The sequence below is a fragment of the Aulonocara sp. 'chitande type north' Nkhata Bay genome, linkage group LG17 (genome assembly GCF_057382095.1).
Source record: "Aulonocara sp. 'chitande type north' Nkhata Bay isolate Kocher_YH1m ecotype deep benthic linkage group LG17, A_spYH_male_GT1.1, whole genome shotgun sequence".
NCBI classification, from domain to species: Eukaryota; Metazoa; Chordata; class Actinopteri; order Cichliformes; family Cichlidae; genus Aulonocara; species Aulonocara sp. 'chitande type north' Nkhata Bay.
The window spans coordinates 23,208,198-23,223,592 of NC_141360.1; the positions used below are offsets into that span (position 1 = coordinate 23,208,198).

The 15,395-nt window shown below is 39.9% G+C and overlaps 1 protein-coding gene across 1 annotated transcript; it reads right to left on the reverse strand.

Annotated features, from left to right (window-relative positions):
- Positions 1–395: 395 nt before the first annotated feature.
- On the reverse strand, positions 396–2,895 carry LOC147310090 (E3 SUMO-protein ligase ZBED1-like). Its single transcript, XM_086269800.1, has 3 exons — positions 1,752–2,895; positions 1,323–1,575; positions 396–1,144 (listed from the first exon to the last, which is right to left on the reverse strand). Exons 1-3 carry the CDS (start codon positions 2,867–2,869, stop codon positions 728–730), a joined length of 1,788 nt encoding a protein of 595 aa, XP_086125926.1. The 5' UTR covers positions 2,870–2,895; the 3' UTR covers positions 396–727.
- Positions 2,896–15,395: the final 12,500 nt, after the last annotated feature.

Consider the following 15,395-nt stretch of genomic DNA (forward strand, 5'->3'; position numbering starts at 1 on the left):
CTCAAGAGTAATTGGGGTATGCAGCAGGAAAACGATTTGAAGCAAACCTCTAAATGGCTCAAAATAAGAAAATGTAGTTTTTGCAGTGGTCTTTCAAAAATCAGATTGAGAATTAGATCGAGATGCTTTACCATGGCCTCAAACAGACCGTTCATACTTGAAAATCCTCAGATGTTGCTGAATCAAAACAATTCTGCAAAGAAGAGTGTAACAAAATTCCTCGACATTGATGTGAAAAATAGTGCTGTCAAGAGATTAAAAAAAAATAGAGATTAATTAATTATGATTTTTAATTAATTGATCTAATTAATCTCTTTTTTAATCTCACCTAAAAATAGCTGAGGAAAGCCCTCAACTTATTGTGGCAGACCAAAAGACTGATATAACAAAGAAAGTGACTTTATAAAGTCATTTATTGTTTAACAAACGTTAAACAGATGCAACCATTTACATACTGTTGTATTCTTTTGTAAAATAAGTGGAAAAATAAATACAAATAAAATCAAATAAATTAAGTGCTGCAAGTTAGCACATCAGAGTTGCTCTTTTCTGAGCAATACAGCACTGAAATTCCTCTGCTTCAGATAATGAAAAATAAAACTGACATTGCAGTGCTGCAAGTTAGCACATCAAAGTATTCTTCCATCACAAAAAAAAGTGCTGAACATCAAGCAATCTATTCTAGTAGGCTACAAATGACACAGCAGCTATGCTGACCACATGTGTCTCATTTCTTCTTCCTCAGCCAGTCGCTAAGACACACCAGCCTGGTAACATTTTCTGGAAGCAAGGCTGCCCTTTTCTTTTGCACTATGTGGCCTGCAAGGCTAAAGAGTCTCTCGCAGGGTACAGAGGTAGCTGGGGAGGCCAGGTACTTTTGTGCTAGGACTGACAGCTTTTCATAGACTCCTGAGTGAGCATACCACCACTGCAGGGGACAGTCATCAATACTGATGCTGGGTTCTGCTCTGTAGCGCTGCAGCTCTCCAGACTCAATTCCATCTTCTGAGTCAGAGTCAGACCCCAGAAGGAGTTCGCTCCTCCTCTTCTTCTGAGCTGGTCCATCATCCTCTGTGGAGGGCTGGAGACTATCTGCTCTTCTGGGCTCTGCTGCCTGGAGCATATTCTCCAGAATGGTCCACACCTGAATGAATGAATGAATGAATGAATGAATGAATGAATGAATGATTGTGATTAAAACTAAGTGCTTTTTATTTTATTTTATTTAATCTTGTAAAGAACTTTGTGTTCCATATAATAAATAAAAGTTTGATTTGATAATGAATTGGACTCATTAGTCCAGCTTAACCTTATTGTCCTACCTGTTCCCTCTTTTCTCTTGGAAGACATTTCAAATCCTTAAACCGTGGATCCAATGCTGTGGCCACCTCGAACCATATCTCGTTGCCATTAGCTCGTCGTGCTGCCAGATCCTTCTGGCAGGCATTCTTGAACTTCACCACGTAGGCAGGATCATCATCAGTAATGTCCATGACACGGTACAGATGGCGAAAAGCAGGCAGCACTACAGAGCAAGAGACGTAGGCCTCACCACCCAGCAGCTCTGTCACATACCTGCAGAGGTGGAGAGGTTTGCTAAATAAACCTAGCTGGATTCATTTAAATCAAAGTGTAACTGATTTCCAATTTAATTGTCCTTAAAAGTTCCTTGTTATGTTCATTAATTTTGATTTTACACATGTAACAGTAGTTTATATAATTAAAATGGGAAGGTGTTTATTTGAACTTACTTGCATGGTTCAAGCAGGAGCTCCAGCCTCTGCAGTTTCGCCCACTCAGCTTCGGTTGGCAAGACCAACCTGTGGTTCTGTTGGTCCAACGTAGCCTGGACAGCCTCTCGGTTACATAGGAGGCGTGAGACCATTGCGAGAGTCGAGTTCCACCTGGTGGGTACATCCTGTATAAGTTGATCGCTCTTCTTTCCGAGTGCTACTTGTTGTTGGTTAAGTTCTGTGGTACTCGCAGGGCTTTGTTTAAAATGACCAACAATCTTGCGGCACTTTGCCAGTACACCGACAAAACCACTGCTATCGAGACATACCGTGATGGTCCTCTGGAGAATGTGAGCATTGCAGGCGATGTGCTCATATGGAAGTGCTCTCATAGCAGCCAGCATGTTTGCTGCGCTGTCTGTGCCAATGGTGGATATCTTGTTTTCAATACCCCAGTCATTTGCTACCTTGAGGAACTGTTCGGCGCATTTATCAGCAAAGTGCCTGGTTTCTGTTCTCATGACGGTCAGTGCAAATGAGTTGAGGTTCCACTCACTATCAATAAAGTGTCCAGTCACCCCAAAATAGCTGTGGTTGCCAGCTGAGGTCCAGTGATCTCCGGTTATAGCAACACAGTTGGGAGAATCCTCCGCCAAAATCTCAAGTTTGTTTTTCTTTTCGCCGTCGTACATTTTGCTGATTTTGGTCGTTACTGTAGTCCTGCACGGCGGCTTGTATGACGGGTCATTGGACGCAATTTGCAACACCTCTGTCAATCCTTCGTCCTCTACTATATTTATCGGCCTACAGTTCATCGCTATCCACTTGGCAATAACATTAGTCAGCCTGTCGGTCGCAGACTTGCTCATACGAGGGGTATTCTCTAGTTTTGTTTGGCGAAAAGCTTTGCTCTGGCTTGCTATATTGCTAACGTCTTCACTGCTAGCTGTTGCTGCACTCGCGGCTGGGTGCTTTGCGTTGAGGTGATAGGCCAAACTTGAGCTGCTTCGGTGGTAAGCAAACTCCTTCTTACACTCTAGGCAGACCACTTTACCTTTGTCAATGGTGCCGTCGGGGCGTTTATGAAATACAAATTTCCCGTTCATTGGGCCAACAACTCTCAGATGCGCCTCCATATCCACACTGTAAGCTAATCACCACTTCTCCCTTGACCTCACGACGTGACTCCACCCCCAACAAGTCAAGCACAAGGAGCCCAGCACATAAAAACGGATTTTATAACATAGCAACTCTCATACAAAATCAATGACGTCAAGAGATTAAAAATTAGATTAACGAGATTAAAAAACATAACGCGCTAAATAGCATTGTAATTAATTAATCGCAATTAACGCGATAATTTGACACCCCTAGTGAAAAACTCGTTGGCGGTTATCACAAATACTTGATTGCAGTTGTTGCTGCCAAGGTTGACACAACAAGTTATTAGGTTTAGAGGGCAATTACTTTTTCACACAGAGCAGGTAGGTTTGAAAATGAAATCATTTAAGTGATACTTTTTGCATTTACTCGGGTTGTCTTTGTCTAATGCAAACATTTGTTTGTCTGAAACATGTCAATGTGACAAATTAGCAAAAAAACCTAAGAAATCAAGTTTTTATGGCACTGTACCTGAGCATCGCTTTAGCCTATGATCGTGCCTTAGATAGTTGCCTGAAAATACTACCCGATCTCAGCTCCTGCAGAAATATTTACTATGATGGAATTAGGTATTTTCTGTTCTGCAGTTTGCCCTCTAGTGGTTGTTTTGTGTATTTTACTCTGCAAGATCTAGCCTGGGGCAGTTTCACCTGTGTTAATCTGTTGCCGTCCATGCCTTCACAAGTTGATAAACAGCATCATCTCATAATACTGTTTGTTATCATTGAAACGACTTGTGTACATTATTATTTGTTAGTTTATATATAGTTTGTAGTTTGAGTCTAATTTGAATGGGTGTTAGCTCATATGCCATGTGGTTTCTTTAAAATTTTGATCATAAGCATGATTTCATTTGATGTTTTATTCTGGGACTCGCTAAGCAAATAAATATTGTGCTCATATTTTTGAACATGTGACTTACTGCTGTGTTTGTTTAATTGTATATTAATGCAACATTTTTATTGGTTTATTTCTGGTTTTGTCAACAGTTTTACACTATTTCCTTATTAAATCATCCGACTCAACACATCGGCCTGTTCCTTGGATTTTGATTAGGAGAGTATTTAGCTGTCTGTATAGCTGAGTCTACTTTCATGAGGACAACACTTAGTGAGGACAGAACATTTACTGTGACATACATTGTTGTTCATCCTGAAAATCCTTTTCAACTTTGTCCTTCATTTTGAGTCCCTCAGGTTAACCTTGCCACAAAATATTGTCCAATGTATTGAATTCAAATTGATTTATATAGTGCCAAATTGTTACATCAAGGTGCTTTATACTGTAAAGGTAAACCTGTCAATAATAAAAGTAAATCCCCAGCAGTCAGAAATGTCCGTCTGCCAAATCCAAAATGGGAGCTGATACCACAGCAAAGAAGCCTGAAAGCTGGAGGTTCCACCTCCCACTTTTATGCTTTACTTCCCCATATGGAAAAGATATATATAAATCTTATAAAGTTTGTATCTGTCTTGTGTGAAACTTGTATGAAAAGCATATAAGAGTGAAAACAGATATAAGATCCCTTGAAAAATTATATAATGAAACTTGTATGTTTTGGATACTTCCCAAAACAATATATGAAAGTAATGAGAAAGTGGCCACTTTCATGAGTAAATCTTGGGTCAATAAATACTAAACATACATGTGTGGTGTGTTTATAGCCTTTCAACTTGAAAAACAAAATAGAGGTGTATTTTGGAAGGAGCTATTTCTCAGGACAAACAGTTCCTTAAGCAATACTTCTTGTTCCCAACCAGCAGTGTAGATCCACAGTTAAGGCCAGCGGTTCTTAAACAAAAATAAACTAGAGTTTGCTGAAGCTATCGTGCTTTGATAAATATCCATTTTGGTCGTTTTTTCTTGTTAATGATAAGAATTGTGACGTGGGAACCTTGATCTCCTTGGAGTGGAATGTGTTAGAAAACAATTGAGACCTAGTTTAAGCTTAAATCACCATGAAATTCCAAACCGAATCATCAGTCCAAAAGATTAACAGCTGTGTTATAAAATGTCCAGTTCTTTAAAAGGTATAAGTCTCTGCAAAAAGAAAAAATGGGCCATTAGCAACAACCAAAGCTGAAAGTCATGCTGCTGAGCATTCTGACAGTTCAATCTGTAACACAAACCAGCAACTGGTAATTGTGTTTTGTGATTGTCCAATGTAGCACCTATAGAATAATATGATTTCCAGCACACCACCTGCAGTTTCATCAGTTTGTCTTCAGCTAATGCTGCTCTCAGGAAATACCTGGAAAGTTTGGGCATTTTTATGAGATATTATTCCATTTGACAAAATGCAGTTGGATCATTTTTCAAAAAAACCTCCTACCGTCTTTTATGTATTTTTTTATTTTTCCAGCCTGTACTACTTCTTGTAACTTTTATGAAACTCTGAACAAGCCCCCCCAAAAATAAAAACCCTTTTCTACCTTAAAACAATTCCAACTAAGATTCATCTCCAGTCTGGCAAAGATGACCTTTTTTCAACAATGGTCCTTCACACCAGCAATTTTCATCCAAATCAAACAGAAACAAACAGACAACTATATACTGTAACACAGGTGGAGAGGTGTGACGGGTAAAAAGCAACTGAAGAAGATGGGCATGCGAACGAAGATGAAGAGAAAGCTGTCAGACATAAGCACACACACAGACACACAGAGGTCTCGCTTACACATGCTAAGATTAAAGTACTCCTCAAGATGAGCTGTGCTGTGGATTATTCAAGCTTCCGGACCGCTGATCAGCCAGTCCAGGGGTCCAATCAGACTGACAGCCAACAGTCCATTTCTCCCTTGCTCTCCCCCTTCTCACTTCACTGGTTTGATTGCACACACATGGATATAGACAGATGGATGAGTAATAAATTAAAGGGATTTAATAAAGGGAAGGGACACTATTCTTTCAAAAGACGGTTTTTCAAGATGCTGGTAGAGCGCCCTGTCTAATATGCAATCTCTCACAGATAAAACACATCAAAGCATTTTCATAGTCATTAAACCATTCAGTGCCCACCTCTGTTCACTTAAGGATGGGGGCATTGTCATTCTTGAAAAGACCACTTATATCAGGACAAAAGTGTTGCATCATAGCACAAGTTTTTAATGATATTTTATTAGCTACAGACTCTGTGGATTCTGTTATTTTAATGCTTTTAGGTGCTTTTGATACTGTTGACCACAATATTCTTATTTCTCGCATTAAGCACTGTGTGGAGATAGCAGGCACAGCTTTAGAATGGTTCAGGTCATACTTGTCAGAAAAAAGTCTTATGGTCAGTTTTGGACGCATAAATTCTGCTTCTGCACTGCACCTATGTGGAGTTCCACAAGGTTCTATTCTGGAGCTCTATTCTTTTCTCTTTATATTTACTTCCTCTAGGATCAATTCTGAAAAGATACGGCATCTCATTCCACTTCTATGCTGATGATTCCCAAATCTATTTGTTCCTGAAAGGAAATGACGGCAGCTCATTAAAGTTTTATTAGAATTAGTGCTGTCAGCGTTAATCTCGTTAAAGCCATAACCGCATTAACGCAGCAAATCTCCGTTAGCGAGTGAGCGGATCGCCCCATGCGTGGGGCTGCACAGTGTCAATGCGTTAGTGTGGTTAGCTCGTTAACGCGTTAGCATCATCCACGGAGATTTGCTGCGTTAATGCAGTTATGGTGTTAATGTCATTTTAACGAGATTAACGCCGACAGCACTAATTAGAATGTTTTCATGACATCAAAGCCTCAATGGCCTTGAATTGTTTTAAACTTTATTGAGAGCCAGACTGAGGTCATGATACACAGACCCAGTTGTTCCAGCAGTGCTCCAAAATTGGATCTGGGCCCAGTGGATACTTATGTAAATAACCCTAGTGTAAAAATGGGCTGTGACTTAAATATGGACAAGCAGATTAATTCTGTTGTGAAGTCAGGTTTTTACCAAACAAGTCTTCTTTCTAAGGTCAAGCCCTCCTTATCTTTTAATAATTTTGATAGAGTTATGCATACTTTTATTTCAACCTGACTTGACTCTTATAATGCCCTTTACGTTGGTATAAATCAGGCCTGTTCTAAAATCCTGCAGCTCGCCTTCATAGCAAAATCCATTTGTAAAAGATGTAAAGGAATAGAAATTGAATGAAAATATGAACTGATATGTTTTGATAATAATGACCAGCTAGAAATAGGAACTGAATCTCTGATTTCAATGAAAAGAGACTAATTGCAGACTAGTAATCAAAAACTAAAGAAGAGTAGACGCAGTTAAAAGAATGAATCATCCCTTGAAAGTTTTATAAAGTGACCTGATTTGGGAGAAAAAGAGAATTGGGTAGGAAAAGATTTTGTCGGCTTGTTAAAATGTGGCACCTTGTCAAAAATTACCCTTAAGTGAGAAGAAGAGGAAGTCAAGACCTGACGAACACGTTTCTTCCCCAAACTGTCTCTGTCTTTCTTATCAGTGCTTCACCTTCCATTTCACCTACCTGACTGACATCACAAACCAAGACAAGGCTCCAATTGATGTTTGAACCCAATGTACCACGTTTCACTTCCCCATCCATTTCACTTGTAAGATGGATGGTAAAGCTGAGGCCCATTACCTCCAAAACTGTCCCCCAGGACAAGCCTGAATGGTCCGTGGAGATCAAGTTTTTACTTAGGTGACCAAAACATCTATTTTCTGTTGGGTTAAAGAGCATGATTCTTTTTTTACATTTTGTAAAGAAACTATGAATAGAAATCACTGAAGCAAATACACACTCATGATGAGTCCTGAACAAATGTGGCATGACCTGCAAACTGCAGTTGGTGGATTGGGGTTTCTGTTCCCTCCCAAGACAATTCTTGTTTGTCTGCACAAGTCTTTTCCTTCCGTTTTACCTGCAAGAGCCAGGTCAGCATCTGTTTTCCCATGGTGAACGTCTTGTTTCCAGTGTGGTGGGAAAGAGAGAGGAGAGGGAGAGTTTTTGATGCAAGACAGAAATGGGAACAAAATGTAAACACGGCAAACGCCCATTTCCCCCTGGGAAATCAGGCCTTGTGAAGACGGGGTGTCAGAACATATTCAAACGTGGTGTATTGCTTGCCTTGGTGTGCCTGCTTTAACTTGTAAAACATAACAGCAGGAAGAAGGGGAAAAAGAAAAGAAATTGGAGATATACTCAAGAAATAGAGGAGGAAGACTCAGTTGTACAAAACAAACAGATGGAGAGCCAAACAAAAGCAAAAACCTCATCAAGTTTTAAAGTGAATGTCAGTAGCAAGGCGCAGGCATTTAGTGCTTGTGACAGCACCTTGAGGTTTTATTTTCTCACCAAATGCTGTTGTGCACGTTGAAGAACTTTTGCTGTTGCTTTAATACCAGCCATGTGCACATTTTCCTTCTCACACTGTAGCAGCGCTTACAAGAAAGAATTTACAGCTATCAGCGTATTTTTAAAAGCCAAAATCTGCAGGCGTTTTATTAAAAAATTAGCATGTTATTATTATTTCAATTTGTAATGTGCAACAGTAATGGTGCTTTAGTTTAGAGCAGGGCTATCAAACATAAGGCCCAGGGACCAGAATCGGCCTGGTAAAGACTCTAATCTGACCCACTGGAAAATGTATAGGAGGGCACAGACTAGGACTGGGCGATATATCGGGTTTTTTAAAAATATTGATATATTTTCATACGAGATATAAGATGTGACAATATCGTTTATATCGATATAGTCTATGTTACATTATAATTATACTTGTGGAGCCGCAAGTTTGACTCTTTTTCGTCCACTTTTGTCGTCACTACGCAACGTTACTCTGTCTCGCCTCTCCTTCACTGAACACAACTCCCCCTCCCCCATAGCTTCACCTGCAGGCAATGACAAGATGGACACGGCAAATCTCCGTTAACGAGTTACCGCGGATCGCCCCGTGCGTGAGGCTGGACGGCATCAACGTGTTAGTGAGCTAACCGCGCTAACGAGCTGACCGCGCTAACGACATGACGTTCCTTTCATTTTCTCAAAAATCGACAGTGTGCCTTATGTATGAATTCTGGTTGTGCTTAATGACCGCGAACCGATTTTATGTGGTACACAGCGCTCAGAAATCTGTCAATAAATATTTTAGTATGACTTTGGTAAGCTACGGAGCTGCACCGCTTGATGGATTGTCGGAGCATTAAGGCTACCGTAGTCAGGAGCCTTGCGGAGTAATACGCACTGTGCTTCAACGTAATATTACCGTATTGTGTGTGTATAAGGACCATAAATGGCACCTGTTAAGAGACATGGTTACGAAGCGGATTTCAAACTCCAGGCTGTCAGTCACACAGTAGAACTTGGGAACAGAGCAGCTGCAAAATCTGTCTGTCTTTGTTATTATGCTCGCCGTCTTTTAGTTTACATTTTGACTGCACAATTGTGAGCTTTTTGTTATGCACAAAAACAACATTGTTTTCTTTTATTTATGGAGCATTATTATTTAATAAATGCTGATAATTTATTTTTGAGTAATTTCTTCATGCACATCTACGCTGTATGTTAATAAAAGTGCCTGTGTGACATCTGGGATACAGCTTTGACTAAAAACTCTCTTTTTGCTCTTACTTTATGGCTTTAAAAAAATATATCGAGATATATATCGTATATCGCCATCCAGCTAAAAAACATCGAGATATGAATTTTGGGTCATATCGCCCAGTCCTAGCACAGACTTGTTAACAGGAGAATGAAGCTTGATGTTTTACAGTTTTTCCTATATGGAACCTCCCCTATTGTCATTCACACCAAAGTAATTAATTAAAAGGTAAACAATAACAACTGAAAAAACAGTTTTTTTCCCCACTATCTAATGCAGATATCGATATTTCTTACAATAGGCCCATATTTCATGGATCTGTAATTTTAGACATGCTGAGAAATGTCTTCCATTTACTACAGCAGCATTTCTTTATCATTTAGAAAAACTGAATAGGATTAAAGGTGTAGTTAAACGTCTTTACTCTGACAGAATGAGTTTTGGCCCACTTTAGATAAAAGTGTGGGCTGTCATCAAAAGAGAATCTTTATATACACAGTAATACTATTGTTGAGCAGTGTTTGTCCCATGATCATGTTTGTGTGCGCTCATGCCGAACCATATATCCAGTATATGTTACGTTTCTCTCCATAATTATCTCAGCGTAAATGAAAGCCACCTGCAAAGCTGAATCAAATAAATTACAGTGTACCCAATTTTTTGATAAAGCAGATGTTTGTAACAGTTGGATCACTTATTCATGATACCACTTTTGCTCTGTCATGTAACATTTCTGCTCATTTTCCTTTAAACTTAATATATTTCATAAAAGTGTTACACTTTCTGCTTAAATTGATCCCGTAGTGTAGTGACGGAGAGGCAAAGGTGACTTTGCCTGAAAGTCAAATCAAATAACCTGGAAGAAACCGTGTGAAAGGAATGGAGGATAGAAGGAGGATTTCAGTAGGTGCGAATGGCAAGGTTTACAAGATGGTAGTGTGACTATGATGTTGTGATGTATGGCTTGGGCATGGTGGGACTCACAAAGGCAGAGCTGAAGATGAAGATTTTCATTGGGAGTGAGCAGGATGGACAACATTAGATATAAGTATATCAGAGGGACAGCTCAAGCTGAGCGCTTTGGAGACATAGCCAGAGAAGGACACTGGATATGTAGGCCAAAGGATGCTAAAGATGGACACATCTACTCAGGATTTATTGTAATCAACAGTTTGTTAGATTCTGCTACTCTCTCTCAGTTTTGGCTTATCCACCGTTAGCTACAGTTAAAGAAGCATTTTGAGTTTATAGTGCAGGGAAAGTGGTTACAATGACCAAAATTGTCTATATATATTATTATAGATAAGGTAAACCTTTTAGAATTCAAGTTTAAAAGTCTAAAATTACTCCGATTTTTTAAAATAACTTGGTAACAACGGTGTAAGGTTTTAGCAGTGCAGATAATACTTTTGGTTTCGCTCACATCTTGTGGCTGGACCCATTACACTCCTCACTAGTTATCCACTTCTTCCCCTCCAAAAGGTAATTTATTTTTCGCTTGGGATTTAAAGCGGGTTATCTACTTTTTAGAAGGTTGGTGGTTGGATTACTTGCTCCTCAACTCCATATGTTAAAGTGTTCTTGGGAAAGATACCCACCTACCCCAGATTCATCCATGTGGGTATGCCTCTGTGCATTGAAAGTGTATCTGTGGATGCCACTTGCAGTTTAAAAAGTGCTTTGAGTGTGAGGTGAGAGTTAAAAAGTGATATATAAATAACAGTCCATTTAACATCGACTAAACTTGGAGAGGGTAGCACCCAGACAATAAACAAAGGGAAATAAATTCTCAAAGAAGATTAAACACAGGGGATCACTGCTGTGAAACTCAGCTTGAGGCTTATTGATGGAGTATTTAGATCAGTTACATGATTAAGCCAATAAAACAAATAAATGGGCAGCACATGCTGGTGCAATGATCGCCTTGTAGAAAGCAGGCTCTAGGTTTGAACCTACACAAACAACTGCTGGTCAGGTTAATAGGTCAGTGTAAAGTGGGTGTTTATGTTATGGTCTGGGGTGTACTCCATATCTCCCATGAATTGGATGAGAACTGGCAGCTAAGAGAGCTGAGCCAAGGTTACAGGAGCCTTCATTTATGAAATACTTGAAATTTGTGAAGATGGACCTGAATAAATTGTCCCTGTAAGAATGTCTGAACAAGCGCTATTAAAGGGGTCAAAGGGTAATCTCTTACAGACCACTCTACTACTGGACTGGACTACTGGAGGAACATGTGACATATGTCATTGCAATTATCCTAAAGATGCTCAAAAGAAGTTTAAGTTATAAGTGTAACTTAGTTATACTTAAAAAAACTATTTAAAAAGTAAAATCTCTATAATTTATTCAGTGGTTTAAATTATGCAATAAAACAGCTGTTTCCTGAGATGGAAATGATGGCCATATTGAAAAACTTTGAGAACTCGGGGAAACTCAAAATAATGGCTCCAGAGGGACAAACATACATTTTTTTATACTTATATCCACTTTGGAAAGATTGCTTCAGTTCAGTTATGCCAATCTTGCAAGGATGTATTTGGGTCCAAAACCTGTGTTTCAAGACACGGATGAAAGGACCCCACAGAAAACATGAAAGACTTCTGAGGTGTGGTGTTTTTATTAGGTGTAGAGTCAATACTGTACTGATTGAACATGGTTATTTAATACTTTAAATCCATCCATCTTTAAATCCATGTGACCAAAGCTATTAGGTCGGTCACCTAAAAGCCATTGCCGGCTTATTTTTAACCAACTTGCCAAATTAATTTAATTGGAACCAAACCAAACACCCCTTCACCTGGGTTGGATTTAGGGCAGCAGAACCACTGCCAAACGTACATTTTGATTTATTTGCTAACAGAAAACGTATAAAATAATCATGGTTGTTCTTTAAAATATATTATATTCTGTATTTTACAATGATCTAAATTAAAAACTGAAGTAGCAAAGTATGAAACCCAAAATTTGTGTACTGCCAAAACATTTAAGCACATCTACAGCCTGGCCAAAAAGACTGAGTATTTGACATCTGCCTCTGATATTCTTCTCTGTTACTGCTTTAAATGCACTGTAACCATTGCATTCATATAAAAAACTATTTCAATCTGAAGTTTTTTGCTGACTTTTGTGTTGTATTAAACAGATTGGACAAAGACTCTGGACTGATAATAACCAGATCTTTTTTAGATTTGAGGGTACTTGATTATGATTCAGCACTACAAAACACATCTTCGGCACCTCACCTTTCATAACTTTAAACATGCGCCAAACCTGAATGTGTGCCAGCTGGGTCGTGATTTCTTTGAGACACTGAAGGGCAAAAAAGTATTTAGTCAGCCACCGATTGTGCAAGTTCCCCCACTTAAAATGATGACAGAGGTCAGTAATTTGCACCAGAGGTACACTTCAACTGTGAGAGACAGAATGTGAAAAAAAAATCCATGAATTCACATGGTAGGATTTGTAAAGAATTTATTCGTAAATCAGGGTGGAAAATAAGTATTTGGTCACCTCAAACAAGGAAAATCTCTGGCTCTCACAGACCTGTAACGTCTTCTGTGAGAAGCTTTTCTGTCCCCCACTCGTTACCTGTATGAATGGCACCTGTTTGAACTCATCATCTGTATAAAAGACACCTGTCCACAGCCTCAAACAGTCAGACTCCAAACTCCGCCATGGCCAAGACCAAAGAGCTTTCGAAGGACACCAGGAAAAGTATTGTAGACCTGCAAAAGACTGGGAAGAGTGAATCTACAATAGGCAAGCAGCTTGGTGTGAAAAAATCAACTGTGGGAGCAATCATCAGAAAATGGAAGACATACAAGACCACTGATAATCTCCCTCGATCTGGGGCTCCACACAAGATCTCATCCCGTGGGGTCAAAATGATCATGAGAACGGTGAGCAAAGATCCCAGAACCACACGGGGGGACCTGGTGAATGACCTGCAGAGAGCTGGGACCAAAGTAACAAAGGTCACCATCAGTAACACACTACAACGGCAGGGAATCAAATCCCGCAGTGCCAGACGTGTTCCGCTGCTGAAGCCAGTGCATGTCCAGGCCCGTCTGAAGTTTGCCAGAGAGCACATGGATGATACAGCAGAGGATTGGGAGAATGTCATGTGGTCAGATGAAACCAAAGTAGAACTTTTTGGTATAAACTCAACTCGTCGTGTTTGGAGGACGAAGAATACTGAGTTGCATCCCAAGAACACCATACCTACTGTGAAGCATGGGGGTGGAAACATCATGCTATGGGGCTGTTTTTCTGCCAAGGGGACAGGACGACTGATCCGTGTTAAGGACAGAATGAATGGGGCCATGTATCGTGAGATTTTGAGCCAAAACCTCCTTCCATCAGTGAGAACTTTGAAGATGAAACGAGGCTGGGTCTTCCAACATGACAATGATCCAAAACACACTGCCCGGGCAACAAAGGAGTGGCTCCGTAAGAAGCATTTGAAAGTCCTGGAGTGGCCTAGCCAGTCTCCAGACCTCAACCCCATAGAAAATCTGTGGTGGGAGTTGAAAGTCCGTGTTGCTCGGCGACAGCCCCAAAACATCACTGCTCTGGAGAAGATCTGCATGGAGGAATGGGCCAAAATACCAGCTACTGTGTGTGCAAACCTGGTAAAGACCTATAGTAAACGTTTGACCTCTGTTATTGCCAACAAAGGTTATATTACAAAGTATTGAGTTGTATTTTTGTTATTGACCAAATACTTATTTTCCACCCTGATTTACGAATAAATTCTTTACAAATCCGAATTTTTTTTTTTTTTTTTCACATTCTGTCTCTCACAGTTGAAGTGTACTTCTGGTGCAAATTACTGACCTCTGTCATCATTTTAGGTGGGGGAACTTGCACAATCGGTGGCTGATTAAATACTTTTTTGCCCCACTGTATATGATTACTCTGCACACTCTGCCTTCTTTAGCGCTTCTTTGTGGCTTTGTGTTGGAGGCAGTCAGGCCCAAAGAGGAGGCAGGCCTGTCACCACTCGACTAATTGCTTACAAAGCGCCCACTTAGCTCTCTTCTCCCCGGCCGGTGTGGCATGTTTAGGTTTGTTTCTGGGTTTAATTTCCTTTTGTTAAAAGATTTAGTCAGTGTATATTTTCAGTTTAATTAAACTAACTACCCGTGCGGCATGTCATAGAACACCACTGGTCTATGTGTTTCTGCTAAGGGTTTAGCAGATTTTCACAAGGGGATGCGTGGAGCGAGGCATATATTGATAGTATTAGTAACAACGCTGGTATTGGAGTGATACTAGCATGATGGGATCTATACTTTGGATTATCATATGTTTCTCCTGCTCATGAGCAATTAGACATGTCTGCGTAAACACTGCTCATCTCATCCAGGCATACTTTAGATGTCTTGAAGTGACATAACTCAGTGCAGAGCAGAGCATCGGGTGGAGGTACTGTGAAGCTGTAATTGAAAACACTGCAAACAGAGATCCTTCTTGGCAAAAATGTTGGTAAAAACTTTACCCCGGAACGAGCGGCAAGAGAAATGAAGAGGGGAGGAAGGGAATCCCTGAGATGGAACCAGGCCACAAATGTTTCAGAAAATGTGGTGTTTTGTTTGTTTTTTAAAATTTCAGATATTGTATAACAAGACAAAACTGAGAACGTGAATGCATTTCCCCCCCCCCCCCCCCCCCCCTCACTCTTAACTGAAGCCTTTCATTGAACTACAAATTGGTACTTTCTTTCTGGTCAGACATGCGGCAGCACTTCTGCTATCATTTTGTTTGTATTTTTAAAAAATAAAAATGCAGACATAAGTGTACACATTAGTTTTTGACTGCTAGTGAAAACTGTTTTCTTTACAAATAACTCTCACTGAACTACCAACGCCAGTCCCTCAACATGTTTGTACTCTCTGCTCATATTTCCTTCACATTAAATTGTCAGGGCTCTGTGTGCGGG